This window comes from Phascolarctos cinereus, unplaced genomic scaffold, assembly GCF_003287225.1.
Source record: "Phascolarctos cinereus isolate Bilbo 61053 unplaced genomic scaffold, phaCin_HiC Scaffold_2;HRSCAF=192, whole genome shotgun sequence".
NCBI classification, from domain to species: Eukaryota; Metazoa; Chordata; class Mammalia; order Diprotodontia; family Phascolarctidae; genus Phascolarctos; species Phascolarctos cinereus.
In genome coordinates, this window is record NW_027555625.1 from 65,139,497 (window position 1) to 65,154,515 (window position 15,019).

General features: G+C 45.2%; 1 protein-coding gene across 1 annotated transcript; it reads left to right on the top strand.

Annotated features, from left to right (window-relative positions):
* Positions 1-432: 432 nt before the first annotated feature.
* On the top strand, positions 433-8,813 carry LOC144455780 (syncytin-1-like). Its single transcript, XM_078149449.1, has 2 exons — positions 433-868; positions 6,520-8,813. The coding sequence occupies exons 1-2, from the start codon at positions 848-850 to the stop codon at positions 8,329-8,331; spliced, it is 1,833 nt and encodes a 610-aa protein (XP_078005575.1). The 5' UTR covers positions 433-847; the 3' UTR covers positions 8,332-8,813.
* The last annotated feature ends 6,206 nt before the right edge of the window (positions 8,814-15,019 follow it).

Below are 15,019 nucleotides of genomic sequence, written 5' to 3' on the forward strand. Positions count from 1 at the left end.
GTACAAGAGCCAGGGATAGACACCAGGTTTCTTGATTCACCCAGCTACCAATACAATGATTTTTACACTATACAATATGTTCTCTCTGCCAAGCTAAAGGTTGTCAGAATCCCATTTCCCAGGCCCAGTTGGAACGTTTCCCCAATATCTTGTATTTTACTCTCTGAATGTTGTAGAGACTTTGTGAACTTTGGTAATTTTCATGCTTAAAGTAACTAGAATGGGGAAGGTAGTTGTGGTAGTAGTAATTGGGAAGCTGTCCTGGTAGATCATTTAGGAAAAGGGTTCCTAACTTGGCTGCTGTGAACTTAATGTTTTAAATATTTCAATAACTGTGTTTTAACATAATTGATTTTCTTTGTAGTCCTATGCATTTTATTATATGTACTGAAAAACTTGATTTGGGGACAGGATCTGCCAAAAGTGTCCTGCTGGAGGCCAGCACCTGGTAGTGGGCCCCTAACCCCGTGAGATTACCACACCCCAAGCAGCTTGTTCCGGGACAAACCGTACCATAACGTGTTCCTGTCAGGGCTAACCGCAAGATGTCGCCACACCGCCCCTGGAAAGTCCCGGAGGCCCATTTTCCCCTTTTGCCCCTCCCCGCTTTTGCCCTATATAAGCTTGTAACGCTCAAAAATAAAATTAGACCTTGCCTACCATCCTTTTGGTCTCACTCCTCCTTTTCACCCATTCCCTTCAGCCAGGGTCCTCCTCGACCCCCCACGTATACTGGCCCTGCAGGTCGGGGCAAGTGGCGCCCAACGTGGGGCTCGAGGTTCGGACTTCTGCCAGGCGGACCAGCATTGAGAAACGATTCGTCGCGACCCCCTCCTTCTCATCGCTCATGAAGAGCCCCTGCGTTTTGGTAAGTTGAGTTTTCGTCCGCCTCATTCTAATCATGGGTTCCAACCTTTCTAAGGAGCAGGTCTTTATCCAAGACCTTAAGCATGCCCTTAAGGAGAGAGGAGTTAAAGTTAAGAAAAAGGACCTTTTGAAATTCTTTCTTTTTGTAGATGAGGTCTGCCCTTGGTTTATGGTTACCGGCCCAGATATTCATCCGGGAAAGTGGCAGAAGGTCGGGAGAGACCTCAATAGAAAGTTGCAAACTGAAGGGCCAGAGGCGGTCCCTCCCTCGGCTTTTTCTTACTGGGGTATCATCAGAGACATAGTGGAATCTGCCCCTGGGGACCCAGGCAAGCGCCAACTCCTTTCGGTGGCAGAGTTTTGTTTACGCCCCTTGTCGCGGGCAGCTTCTGTTAAATCGCTACAGCGCCCTTTATCACGAACCGCCTCTACAAAGTCATTAGAATCAGTGGGAAAAAGTCCCCCTAGACCCCCCTCCGTGGTCATTACCATTCCGCCGGAACCTCCAAAGCCTCTTTATCCTCCCCTCCCTGTGGAAACGGTCCCGGCTACTGAACCTTTAACACTGCCTATAATTGCAAAACACAAAACTCCTCCTTTAGGAGATCCTGACCCTGATACTCTAGATCCCGGGGACGAGGCGGAACTGGAGGAAGAAGCCGCCCGATATAATAACCCGGACTGGCCCATAACTCCCCAGTACCTACCCCCTCCCTACATATCCCAGACTTGCGCTCCTGCGCTTTTGCCCCCCATTCCCACTTCCTCAGCCCTCACATCCGCCAGAAGTCAACTCTCCACTCAAGTTAAGGAGCTCCGAGAAGTCTTAGATCTACAAAAGCAATATGCACAACTCTCTTCGGAACTGAGTTCCCTGCAACACTCCCTCCAGAATTCTGTCATTTTTTCCCCCAATAGGTCGCAGTTACATCAGAAACCCCTGAAAAAGATCAGAGCCAGTGCTAGAGATAGAAAATCTAACAAGGCACAGCCCATGATATTCCCTGTTATGACCCGGTCTCGTCAGCCTGACTCCTCACACAACGACCCCAAGGAAGTTTCTGCCAGTGAAGGGGAGGGAGATGAAGAAAGTGAGGAAGAAGGGGAAGAGGACGAGGGAGAGGGGGAGGGACAGGATAGTGGAAAAATAGAAGAAGAGGAATGGGCAATTGGAAAAAAGGAAGGACAGCGGTTAGAATATAGGAGATTGCAGTTCAAAGGGATTAAGGATCTTAACGCCGCCGTCAAGTCCTATGGTCCTAACGCCCCGTTCACCCTCTCAGCTCTTGAATCTATGTCCCGCGGAGGATATCTCTTGCCGGCAGAATGGCTTCGTGTAGTACAGGCAGTCCTTTCAAGGGGGCAGTTCTTGACATGGAAAGCAGATTTCTTCGACCGCTGCCAATCCATGGCTACAGCCAACCAAAAATCCCCTGGCTCCCCCGCTTTAAAGTGGACTTATGAGAAGTTGAGTGGTCAAGGGAAATACGCAGAGGAGGCCAAACAACGCTGCCTCCCAATAGGCCTCTTGGCGCAAACCGCCAATGCTGCATTCGCGGCTTGGCGTGCCTTGCCCACTTCTGGATCCCCCCTTGCTCCGCTTAATAAGATCGTACAAGGAACTCAGGAAGATTTCTCTGAGTATGTTAGTAGGCTCTTGGAAGCAACTGAACGAACCTTAGGGCAAGAAGCGTCTAATGATCAGCTTGTGAGACGCTTAGCATATGAAAATGCTAACAATGCCTGTCGGTCTGCCTTACGCGGGAAGTGGAGAGATAAAACATTAGAGGAAATGATACGTATGTGCAGAGATGTAGATCCCTTCACTACCAAAATGTCCCAGGCCGTACATCTGGCCATAGGGGCAGCTCTCCAAACCGGGGACTCCCAAAAGGCATGCTTCCGGTGTGGTCAACCTGGCCATTTTGCCCGACAGTGCCCTAGTGCCCCTGACACTCCCTCCGCTCCAATCAGCAATAAGGCTTCCCAACCCTCCACCCTCTGCCCTCGGTGTAGGAAAGGGAAACACTGGGCAAATACCTGCCGCTCAACTACAGACGTTCATGGCCACCCTTTACAGGGAAACGGTCGGAGGGGCCAGCCCCGGGCCCCCCAGTCGACCCCCTTTGTTCGGGCCTCGGGGATCAGCCAGTCCACACCCCACTCCACATCCCACTCTTCAGAGCCACTGCAGGAAGCGCAGGGGTGGACTTGTGTGCCGCCTCCACCTCAGTATTGACTCCCGAGGGTGGCGTCCATATTATTCCTACAGGCATCTTTGGCCCCCCGCCCCCTGACTTCTATTTTTTCATCCTTGGTCGCGCCTCCGCTACTATTAATGGCCTCATGATTCACCCCTCCATTGTGGATAGTGATTACACGGGGGAAATTCAGATACTTGCCTCAACCCTGAAAGGGCCCCTCACTGTCCGTCAGGGACAACGCCTTGCGCAGGCTCTCCCGCTCCCCCTACAGACTCCATACCCTGCTCTCGCCACTGTTAGAGGCCACTCCAAGCCTGGTTCCTCAGACATCTATTGGGTCCAGGCCATTTCCCAAGACCGCCCCATGCTTACGCTTTTTATTCAAGGCAGGCTTTTTGAAGGAATATTAGATTCAGGAGCTGACTCGACTGTTATCTCAAAAGACAGTTGGCCATCTTCGTGGCCCCTTCAACCATCCATGACACACTTGCAGGGCATAGGTCAATCCCACAATACCCTACAGAGCTCTCAATGGCTGCCTTGGCAAGACAAAGAAGGAAATAAAGGGACTGTTCGGCCTTTTGTGATCCCCGGCTTACCTGTCAACTTATGGGGAAGGGACATTCTTTCACAGATGGGGGTAATTATGTGCAGCCCAAATACCGTTGTGACCCGTCAAATGCTCTCCCAGGGATTTCTCCCAGGGCAAGGATTAGGCAAGAAAGGTCAAGGGCAACTGTCCCCCATTGTTGCTGAAGGGAGAAAAGGACGAGCAGGCCTTGGTTGTGAGAGCCCAGATAATCAGAACCATTTTTCGTGAGGGCCACGGGTCCTCCTGCACTCCAGGCAGATAGGATCTCGTGGAGAAATGACCTACCCGTCTGGGTAGACCAGTGGCCCTTACCCAAGAAAAAACTGGAGGCAGCGCTTGCTTTAGTGCAGGAGCAACTAGCTGCAGGTCACATAGAACCATCTACATCCCCGTGGAACACGCCCATTTTTGTTATCCAAAAAAGATCAGGTAAATGGCGACTCTTACATGATTTACGGGCCGTCAATAAAACTATGATTCCTATGGGGGCCCTTCAACCTGGGCTCCCCTCCCCTGTAGCCATACCGCAAGATTTTTCTAAGATTACAATTGATCTTAAGGATTGCTTCTTTTCCATTCCCCTCCACCCTTCCGATTGTCAGCGCTTCGCTTTTAGTGTTCCTATTACCAATTGTGTGGGCCCTTCTCCGCGCTTTCAGTGGAAAGTTTTGCCACAAGGCATGGCTAATAGCCCTACGCTGTGCCAAAAATATGTTGCCCAAACAATTGATCCTTTCCGCTTGCAGTATCCCAAGCTTTATATTATCCATTATATGGACGATATCCTCCTTGCAGGACCAAATAATGAGGAATTGACTCAGGTATCACAGGAGCTCATTAAGGCGTTGGAATATCGGGGCCTTAATATTTCCCCTGATAAAGTGCAAACCTGCCCCCCCCAGCTGTTCTTGGGATTTGAACTCTTGACGAATCGCATTCTCTCCCAGAAGGTTCGCCTACGAGTGAGTCACCTTTGCTCCCTTAATGATTTCCAAAAATTACTGGGAGAATTGAATTGGCTTCGGCCATATCTTAAGATCACTACAGGGGAACTGCGACCCTTGTTTGATATTCTTAAAGGAGACTCCGATCCAAATTCACCCCGCTCTCTCACGCCGGAGGCCCGTAAGGCCCTTGCCTTAATTGAGCAAGCCATTCATGAACAACATATTGGCTATTACGCTCCTCAAAAACCTCTTTGGTTCTTAATTTTTTCCACCACTTTTTCTCCCACTGGATTGTTATGGCAGGGACATCCGTTATTCTGGATTCATATGCCAGCCACACCTACAAAGATCCTTTCTTCCTACCCGCATTTAACGGCAGGGCTCCTGCGCCTCGGCCGAGAGGCAGCCCTTCGACTTTTTGGTCGAGAACCAGATCATATTGTTTGCCCCTACACTGCTTCGCAGATTCAATGGCTGCTTCAGAATGATGATGATTGGGCAGTTAATTGCATTTCCTATATGGGAGCTATAGACAATCATTATCCCTCAGATAAGCTCATTCAGTTCTTTCAGAAAACACCCGTGGTCTTCCCAAGGATCACCAAAGCGGAGCCCATAGAGAGCGCCCATTTGGCGTTCACTGATGGCTCCGCCACAGGGAAGGCAGCCTTTAGTGTTGATGGACAGGTCACCTCTTTTGACACCCCTTTCACCTCCGCGCAGCTGGTAGAGCTCGCAGCGGTCATTAAGGTTTTTGAATCTGTCTCGGGCCCCCTCAATGTTTATACTGATAGTTCCTATATTGCACAGTCAGTCCCTCTATTGGAAACCGTCCCGTATATCCGTCCCTCCACTAATGCGTCTCCTCTTTTTGCCACTCTTCAGCTTCTAATTCTCTCCCGCGATCACCCCTTTTTCATTGGTCATATTCGTGCCCATTCCGACCTCCCCGGTCCTCTTTCTGAAGGGAATGATCAGGTTGATCAAGTAACTCGTCGCATTCTGCTTGCTCTGTCTGCCTCCCCTGTTGAGGCTGCCACACAAGCCCACAAGCTGCATCACCTGAATGCCCATACGCTTCGTCTCAAGTTCCCTATAACCCGGGAACAAGCCAGACAGATTGTGAAACAGTGCCCTGGTTGCCTGACCCTCCTTCCTGAACCTCATAATGGCATCAATCCCCGAGGTCTTATCCCCGGGGAACTTTGGCAAATGGATGTCACTCACTATCCCCCTTTTGGTCGGCTTAAATATGTTCATGTGTCCATTGATACCTTCAGTGGCTTCATTTTTGCCACCCTGCAACCTGGAGAGGCCACCAAACATGTCATTAATCACCTCCTTAGTGCCTTGGCGGTCCTCCCGCAGCCCAAAATTCTTAAGACAGATAATGGCCCTGGTTATACCAGTTCTTCTTTCAGATCTTTTTGTACACAGTTGCATATTAAGCATGTTACTGGTATACCCTATAATCCTCAAGGGCAAGGAATTGTGGAAAGGGCCCATCAGACACTGAAAAACATGATCCTGAAATTACAATCAGGGAGGGAAGTTCTTTATCCCAGAGCTGGCAATGCCAAAACATTGCTCAATCACGCTCTTTTTGTTTTAAATTTTCTCACTCTGGACACTGCGGCAAAGAGTGCCGCAGACCGCCTTTGGCATTCCACTACGGCCCAAACCTACGCTCAGGCAAAATGGAAAGATCCCCTGCTTGGCAAATGGCAGGGCCCTGATCCTGTGTTAATCTGGGGCAAAGGCCATGCTTGTATTTATGACTCAAAGTGCCAAAATGCTAGATGGTTGCCTGAAAGGCTGATTAGGTTGATGGACAAGCCAGAAACTCATAATGCCGTCCAGGGAACCACACCCCCCTGAGACACCTCTGTTTTCTTTCTCTGTTTTACAGAAAATGACGATCCTCGTAATTTTCCTCCTGTTCCGTGGGAGCCACGGTGGTTTTCAATCTCCTGACCCAGTAGCGCTCAGCCGTGCCCTCTTTGGAAGCCCTTGTGACTGCGGCGGGGGCACGTTCACTGTCCGTCCCGCCACCTACACGCAAGAAGTGGACTGCGGGGAAAAGACAGCCTACCTCGCCTACCGTCATTCTATCACGGGCGTCTCCAAACCCAAGTGGGAATGCGTAAGGAAGCCCCGAGTTATCCCTCCGAATGGTGGCCAGCCCGGGCCTTGCCCCAGTGATTGCAACTACCTTGAGGCCTTGCACTCCACATGCTATAGTTCTACCCAGCAGTGCAGTGGCAGCTCAGGAACAGTCTATCTTACTACAATACAGGAAAGAGAATATGGTGGCTCCACAGGAGGGGACTGGGCGCATATAACTAGCCAAGGCCTACGTGGAAGTACCAATAAGTATGCTCAGGCTTCCTGTCGTAAAGAAAATATTGGAAAAAATGTCTGTTGGCCCCTTCATGCACCTGTCCATATCTCTGATGGGGGTGGCCCTACAGACCAAATTAGGGAACATGAGGTTAGGGAACGAATAAATGAAATAATTAAGAGTATGTATCCCCCCATCCATTACCATCCACTTGCACTGCCCAAACCCCGGGGAACGGACCTAGATGTCCAAACTTCAGAAATCCTTGAAGCAACACTTAAGGCCCTTAATTACTCTAACCCTGATTTGGCTGCCGATTGCTGGCTGTGTATGGCCCTTGGCACACCTATGCCCATAGCTTTGATGTCCAAAAATGGCTCCACATCCACAAATTGCACACTTAGTCCACCTTTTAAGGTACAACCTGTTGGTCTCCGCCCCTCTCCTTGTATCCAAGCCCCATTTCAGAATTCCACTGCTGATATTGATGTTGGTTTTGCTACCTTTGCTAATTGCTCTGAAGTCAAAAACTATACCTCACAGGAACCTCTCTGTCCCCCGCCGGGACAACTTTTTGCCTGTGGGGGAAATATGGCCTACTCTGCTCTCCCCCAGAATTGGACAGGACTCTGCACACAAATTTCAATCCTCCCTGATATCGACATCATTCCGGGAGATGAGCCTGTCCCACTGCCCAGTTTTGATTATATTACTGGAAGACCCAAGAGGGCTGTTGCATTTATCCCCCTCCTTGTTGGCCTTGGGATTACAGGGGCACTCGCTACCGGCTCTGCCGGCATAGGAGTTGCTGTTGATTCATATACAAAACTATCCCATCAATTTCTTAATGATGTGCAAACCCTCTCGGGGACGATAAATGACCTTCAAGACCAAATTGACTCCCTGGCGGGAGTCGTTCTTCAGAATAGGAGGGGCCTAGATTTACTCACGGCAGAACAAGGGGGAATTTGCTTAGCCCTACAAGAAAAATGTTGCTTCTATGCAAATAAATCTGGGATAGTGCGGGATAAAATCAAAAAACTGCAAGAGGATCTGATTGAAAGACGCAGAAAACTTTTTGAAAATCCCCTCTGGAGTGGCTTGAATGGAGTCCTCCCATACCTCCTCCCTCTTCTTGGACCTTTAATTGGTCTCCTCCTACTTTTTTCTTTTGGACCTTGGGCCTTTACCAGACTAACCTCTTTCATTAAGACGCAGATTGAGGCTTCTCTTAAAAACACCGTCAATATCCATTACCACCAACTTGCTTCGTCAGAAGATCCTACTGATACCATGGAAGAGGGTCTCCAGTTCTCGAAGCTCGTGCATCCGGAATCTCGCTGCTCGCGGTGGTGGAGAAATATTAAGGATAAAAAGTGATCTGGCAGCTGTGAGAGAGCCCATGACGGGAATATTGAGGTCCCATGTTTCAAAAAAAAAAGATCAGCGCGGCTGCAGTTGTTTCCCCATGACGGGAATAGAGTGAGGCCATGATGGGTTACATCGTGGGGTCCCCTCGCTTAGCCTAAGACAGGGACCACTGCCACTAATGCGCTTTGAACATGGAGGCCGACCTCATAGCCTAAGACAGGCCTCTCACCTGCTATTTTAAATACAAAATGGGGGACATGCTGGAGGCCAGCACCTGGTAGTGGGCCCCTAACCCCGTGAGATTACCACACCCCAAGCAGCTTGTTCCGGGACAAACCGTACCATAACGTGTTCCTGTCAGGGCTAACCGCAAGATGTCGCCACACCGCCCCTGGAAAGTCCCGGAGGCCCATTTTCCCCTTTTGCCCCTCCCCGCTTTTGCCCTATATAAGCTTGTAACGCTCAAAAATAAAATTAGACCTTGCCTACCATCCTTTTGGTCTCACTCCTCCTTTTCACCCATTCCCTTCAGCCAGGGTCCTCCTCGACCCCCCACGTATACTGGCCCTGCAGGTCGGGGCAGTGTCCATGAGACACAAAAAGTTTAGAGCCCTTAACCTAGGGCTTCCAAAAGGAAGGCCAATTTTGGGGTGAAGAGGTTGATTTTTGTTGAGTTCATGCATGAGTCTCTTCTGCACAGCTTTATAGAGCTGTGAAATGGATTAGGCAGAGATTTGGCCACAATGCTACCCAGGCAGCTGCTCATCCTATGTCCTCCTATCAAATTCTGCAGAGAAGCCTATTTTTCCAACACATATGAAAAAATCTGATTTCCCTCACTCTCTTCCCCAATGCATCCTTCATATTGTGACCTGAAACCATGGCGTGATATGACAATGGCTTCGGAGGTACCTTCTTGCTCTCACATTCTATGCTCGCTGAATCTCAGAATTGGAAGGAAGTCCAGAGGCCTTCTCATCCAACTTGTAACTGGCTGAAAACAAAAGTCCTGACAAATATTCTTACAGTTTTTATTTGAATATCGCTGAGAGGGAACCTATTTTTTTTCCTGAGGCAGCCCTTTCACCTTTGCAATGGCACTTAATGTTGAGAAGGTTTCTGTTTGTTGGTTGGTTGTTGTTGTTTGTTTTTTTTTTTTTTACCTTCTTCTGTACCTCTACAACTTCTACTCATTCCTAGTTCTATCCTCTATGGCCAACTGGATCAAGTCTGATACCTCCCTCCTATCATAGACTTGCAAATCCTTGAAGGCATCCTCTATTCTTTTGTCCTCCATGGTAAACATTGCTGATTTCTTCAACCAACCCCCATAAGATACAGTCTCCTATTATTTCACTATTCTTGTTCATGTGCAGTAAGCTCCATACTCTTAGTGCCCTCCTTTGGAGTTGTTCCAATCTTACTGACAAGCTTCATTCAATCCTAAAACCTTATACCCAGAACTAAACACAGTACTCCATATGTGGTCTGATCAGTTCAGAGTACTGTGGAATTATTTCCTCCTGTGGGAAAACACGGCTCTTTGAGTTCAGCTCAAGATGAAATTAGTTTTTTTTGGCTTCTATATTACATTGTTTACTCATACTGAGTTTGCAATCTATCAAACCCACTCCCACTTCTATTTAACAGGAAATGTCACCTAGAAATACCTTAGCACTCTTGTAATTTTAATTGTAAAGTTGATTTTTGTCTGAGGTGGAAGAATGTGGAAATTTACATTAAGGAGAAGAATGGGGACTGAGTCTGTGATTTAATTGATGTAAAAAACTCTTAGGCGAGTAAATTCCCTCAATCAAAGCAAGTTTGTACCTTCCCTGAAATTTAATAGTCTTAGAGATCAATTGGGGGCACTGAGGATTTAAATGACTTTCTCAGGATGACACAGTCACTATGAGTCAGAGGTGCGACTTGAAACAAGGCTTTGGAGAGAGTTCTCTATTCACTATACCATTTATCACCATCAAATGTCACGTTAATTAACTTGACTCATCCTTCTAGGCCATCAAGCTCTTTTCTTGGTCCTGACACTGTCATCTAATGTGTTAGCTGTCCCTCCCAGTTTTGTGTCATCCTGGTAAGATGGATGATAAGAATGACATCCATGCCTTTATCCACATTACTGTTAAAAAAATGGAAATAAGCATATTATAAGATTTCTTGTGCCTCTAACTCTGACTTCCTTTCCAACTTGGGTCTGACTTTGGTCTGGATACTGCAGTCCTGGTAATGGCAAGAAGCAAAGCAATGAGGCAGTCTATGCTTCTGGAGAAACCAATAACACAAAAGCTACAGAAGCTGTTTGATTTCATTGGCTGGGCAGGAGCACTTGTAAGGTTTGGTTAGGTGGGAGGCTGGGAAAGAGAGTCAGAAGGACATATGGTTTAATGAAGAGAACAGGAGCAGTGAGAGTTGCATTGCTCTCTGCCCTTGTCAGACATCATCTGGAGTATTCTGTCCGGTTCTGAGTGCCATATTGAATAAAGGATGTTTAAAATCTGGTACATGAGCAGAGAGGGAGGCATTCAATATGGCAAAGGGATTATAAACCATGCCACACAAGAATGCTTTGAAGGAATGTGGGGTCTTTATCTGGGAAACACAAGGTTCATGGATGGAAGATCAGAAAAGGTGCCAGACATTAGCTATGCATACATATATACATACACATACACATATACATGTATATATATATATATATATATATATATATATATATATATATATACATACACATATACATGTTTATATATATATATGTGTGTGTGTGTGTCTGTGTGTGTGTGTCTGTGTGTGTGTATACCCACATATATATATATATATATATATATATATTATATATATATATATATATATATATATACACACTCACACAGACACACACACACACACACACGTGTGTGTGTGTGTGTGTGTGTGTGTGTGTGTATGGATGGTATGTGTTCACTAACAATTAGGGCTATCCAAAAATACAATGGGCTTCCTCAGAAGGTAGTAAGCTTCCCATATTTCAAGATTTTCAAATCCAGGCTGATCAGATACTTGTTGGGAACATTGTAGTTGGCATTCTGATTCAAGGGCTATCCAAAAATGTAATGGGCTTTCTCAGAGGGTAGTAAATTTTGCATACTTCAAGATTTTCAAATCAAGGCTGATCAGATACATGTTGGGAACATTGTAGTATGCATTCACATTCAGTTAAGATTTGTACTATATAATTTTTGAAGTTCCTTCCAACTCAAAAATTCCATCACTGTATTGTATTTTATTATTCTAAGGTCTCTTTAAGGATATTCTATGTTTCTAATCAGCAAACCCACATCATTCTCCTGCTCCAAAATCTGTCATGGCTTCCAATTTCCTATAGCATCAAGTCTGCATTATACTGTCTGGCTTTAATTACTTAATTACTTTAAATACTTAATTACCTGGTCCTTCCCATTCTATCCCTGCATATGTCCTACTACTGCCCAATACAGGCAGTAATATTGGGGCAGATAAGTGGTGCAGTGGGCTAGGGTGCTTGGTTTGGAGTCAGAAAGACCTGAGTTCAAATCTGACCTCAGATACTTCCTAGCTGTGTGACCCTGAGTAAGTCACTTAACTTCTGTCAATCTCAGTTTCTTTATCTGTAAAATGGGGATAATAATAGCATCCATCTCCCTGGATCATTGTGAGGATAATAATTGTGAAATTGTGAGATAATAATTGTGAAACACTAAGCCAGTGACTGCGCATAATGTTATAAAAAATGTTAGCTATTATTATTAAAATTCACACCTTACTTCACCAAATTGGTCTTTTCACTGACTTTCCCTTCCCAACACTGCCCCCAAACAACGTACTTGCACACTAGCTTCATATATTTTTATGACTCCACTCATGTTCCTTCTTCCATCTGGAGTCACCTTCTCCCTCCCATTTACCTGCTGTCTGACAAATTATATCAATCCTTCTAGGTTAAGTTCAGGTCATACTTCTGCAGTGAAACCTTTTCTTACAATTTCAGTCCCGACAATTCTCATAGCACCTTAATGTGGGAAAGAATTTAGAGTTCAGATAGTCTAGTCCCCTACCAGAAATATATCATTGTCTTCTAACAACTGTACCTTAGAGTTTGTTTCACACAAATTTGTATTTACTCATTTACTGCATTGTTCTGTATATTGTCCATTGGTTTTCTGTGTGTTTGTATTAGCCTTTCCTTTTACTACTAGTCTTCTTTCAATCTTTCCTTCTGGTGGGGGAGTGATTCCGAGCTCTGGAAGGCTAACCCAATGGAGGACAAGGTATTTTTTTTTAGAGAGAGGCAGCATAGTATAGTGGTTAGGGGACTGGACTTGAAGTCAAGAAGACCAGAAAGCACCAAGAACACAGATTACAACTCTTCCATGTCTTAATAGACCATTTTTGTAAGATGCTATGGACAAAAAATGTATCATTCTTTAAAAGGATCAGCATTCATTTAAAATGATCCAACCAACTTCAGACTCTAAATGTCCAAAAGAGTTCTGTCTTGATCACTTTCAGATTTGGCTGTGATATTTCAGAAGTCATCACTATAAGTCTTCAAAATTCTCCATATCCTTACCTTAGGTCACACACGCATTCTGGCCTTGAACAGATTATGTATGTTCCTCCCTCTGTCATTTGCTGAGGAATAGTAGGCACCCTACTGATTGACACTTTTTCAAAATCTAAGCGATGACTTTCTCTGGTGGGAGGAATTACTGATGGACTATTTATTCCCATTGACTCTGTGGAAAACTTTCTCTAGCTCTCCCATCTGTCTCTCTTCCATGTGTCTCCTCAAAGGGATACTTCCACTATAGATGCCCTTCTCTGATCTCTAGCATAATCCACTTTTAAGTGTGTAGCCCCAAGGCTCCTAAAATAAAAAAAAAAAATCACGTAGTTGGATTTAATTACAGTCAGCTAGCCAAGCCATGAGGTGGATGGCATCTTGGGGCAACAGAAAGATGAGTGTGGGACAGTATAGGATATGCATATGGCAAATACAGGTTTATTCCTAGAAATGTACTATCTTGGAGGCCCCTGCTGACATGGTTGCTCTTCTCCTCACCTACCTTATACCTGTTCCCTGTGGAACATCTCCATTCCCAGCCATAGTGACCTTACAAAGAACTGGCTTTGCTCCCTTTAGTCTCTTGCTCAAGAAAATACGTAACACAATAAATGTCTTACCTTATAGAAACATAATATTGCATTGGAAAGGGTTCTAAGAGGGGGATGATCAGGCTTAATACCTGACTCTGATATTGACCAGCAACATGACCTTGGGTAAGTTAGTTTTTCTCTCTGGGCCTCAATTTCCTCCTCTGTAAAATGTGAGCTTTGCATTACATGATCTTTAAGCCACCTCCTAACTCTAAATTCAATGTTCCTAGAACTTGGCTTTGCATCTAGGCTCCATCACTTCTTAACCTGTTGACTTTGGTGAAGATAGAACCTATCTGAGGCTCGTAGGATGATAGATTTAGAGCTTTAAGGGGCTTTGAAGATAATTTAATTGAGACCTTCCATTTCAAAGATGAGGAAACTGAGACCTACAGAGGTTAAAAAAAACTTGCCTAAATGTCACACACATAATAAACCATAGAGCTGGGATTTAAACACTAGCTTTATGACTCCAAATTCAATATGATTTCCTCTGTGCTATTCTGCTCTTCTAATTTTCCTGTCTGGAAAATGGGGAAAATAATGCTTAGTATATAGGATTTGTTGTTGTCATTCAGTCATTTTCAGTCATGTCTGGCTTTGTGACCTCATTTGAGGTTTTCTTGGCAAAGATAGTGGGGGTGGTTTGCTATTTTTTTCTCCAGCTCATTTCAAAGATGAGGAAAATAAGGCAAATACGGTTAAATGACTTGCCCAGGGTCACTCAGCTAGAAAGTGTCTGAGAGTAGATTGAACTCAGGAAGATGAATGTTCCTGAACTCCAGTCCTGGCACTCTATGCCACCTATCTGCCCAGTACATAGCATTACTACAAGAAAATGCATTATATAACTTCCATTACTACAGAAATGTGAATTATTTATTAAGTTTGCTACTTTCAATGAATTAAGTTGAAAACATGGTCAGGTGAGGGAAGCCTTCATTTCCCATTAAGTTTAGGTCCAGAGCGCAGAAAAAAGCAATTGGAGGAAAACAAAGATTTCATTTCCCATAAGGCCATGTACGCACATCTGAGTAGTAGATTATGGAAGAAACTTGAGAAAATGGAAGAAGAATAGAGCTCATTCATTTTTAAAACAACTCTTGGGGTAAAAAGAGGGATGAAATTATATTTGTTCAGTAAATATGTGCTGATATAGTATTGGCACTTTCCTATCCATTACTGTCCCTATTAAATGTTTATCTTTTCCATGCTGTTCCTTGACTAGCTATGTTAACAGAGTGGGCAACTAAATACCTAGACACGTGCTAACTTTAGTTCTCAGGTATTTTTAATGGTAAGTAAGCAACACTGGTAATTCCCATTTAAATCTGAGGCAAAGGGAATAAATGACTTATCAGTAAAGCTTCCCACCAGAGAAAGCCATCACTGCTCAGAGCTTGCACTGAGCTCAGACCTAAGTATAACTACTCATGTACATAATTATAGATGGTCTTACTGGACAAAAGAACGGGAGATTTGATCCACTTTCAAGCATTTA

Bases quoted from the DNA above. Each gene is read 5' to 3' on its own strand.
- LOC144455780 (XM_078149449.1), top strand. From the start codon at position 848: ATGAAGAGCCCCTGCGTTTTG. The intron at 869-6,519 runs GTAAGTTGAGTT...TCTGTTTTACAG, and splicing joins TGAAGAGCCCCTGCGTTTTG to AAAATGACGATCCTCGTAAT.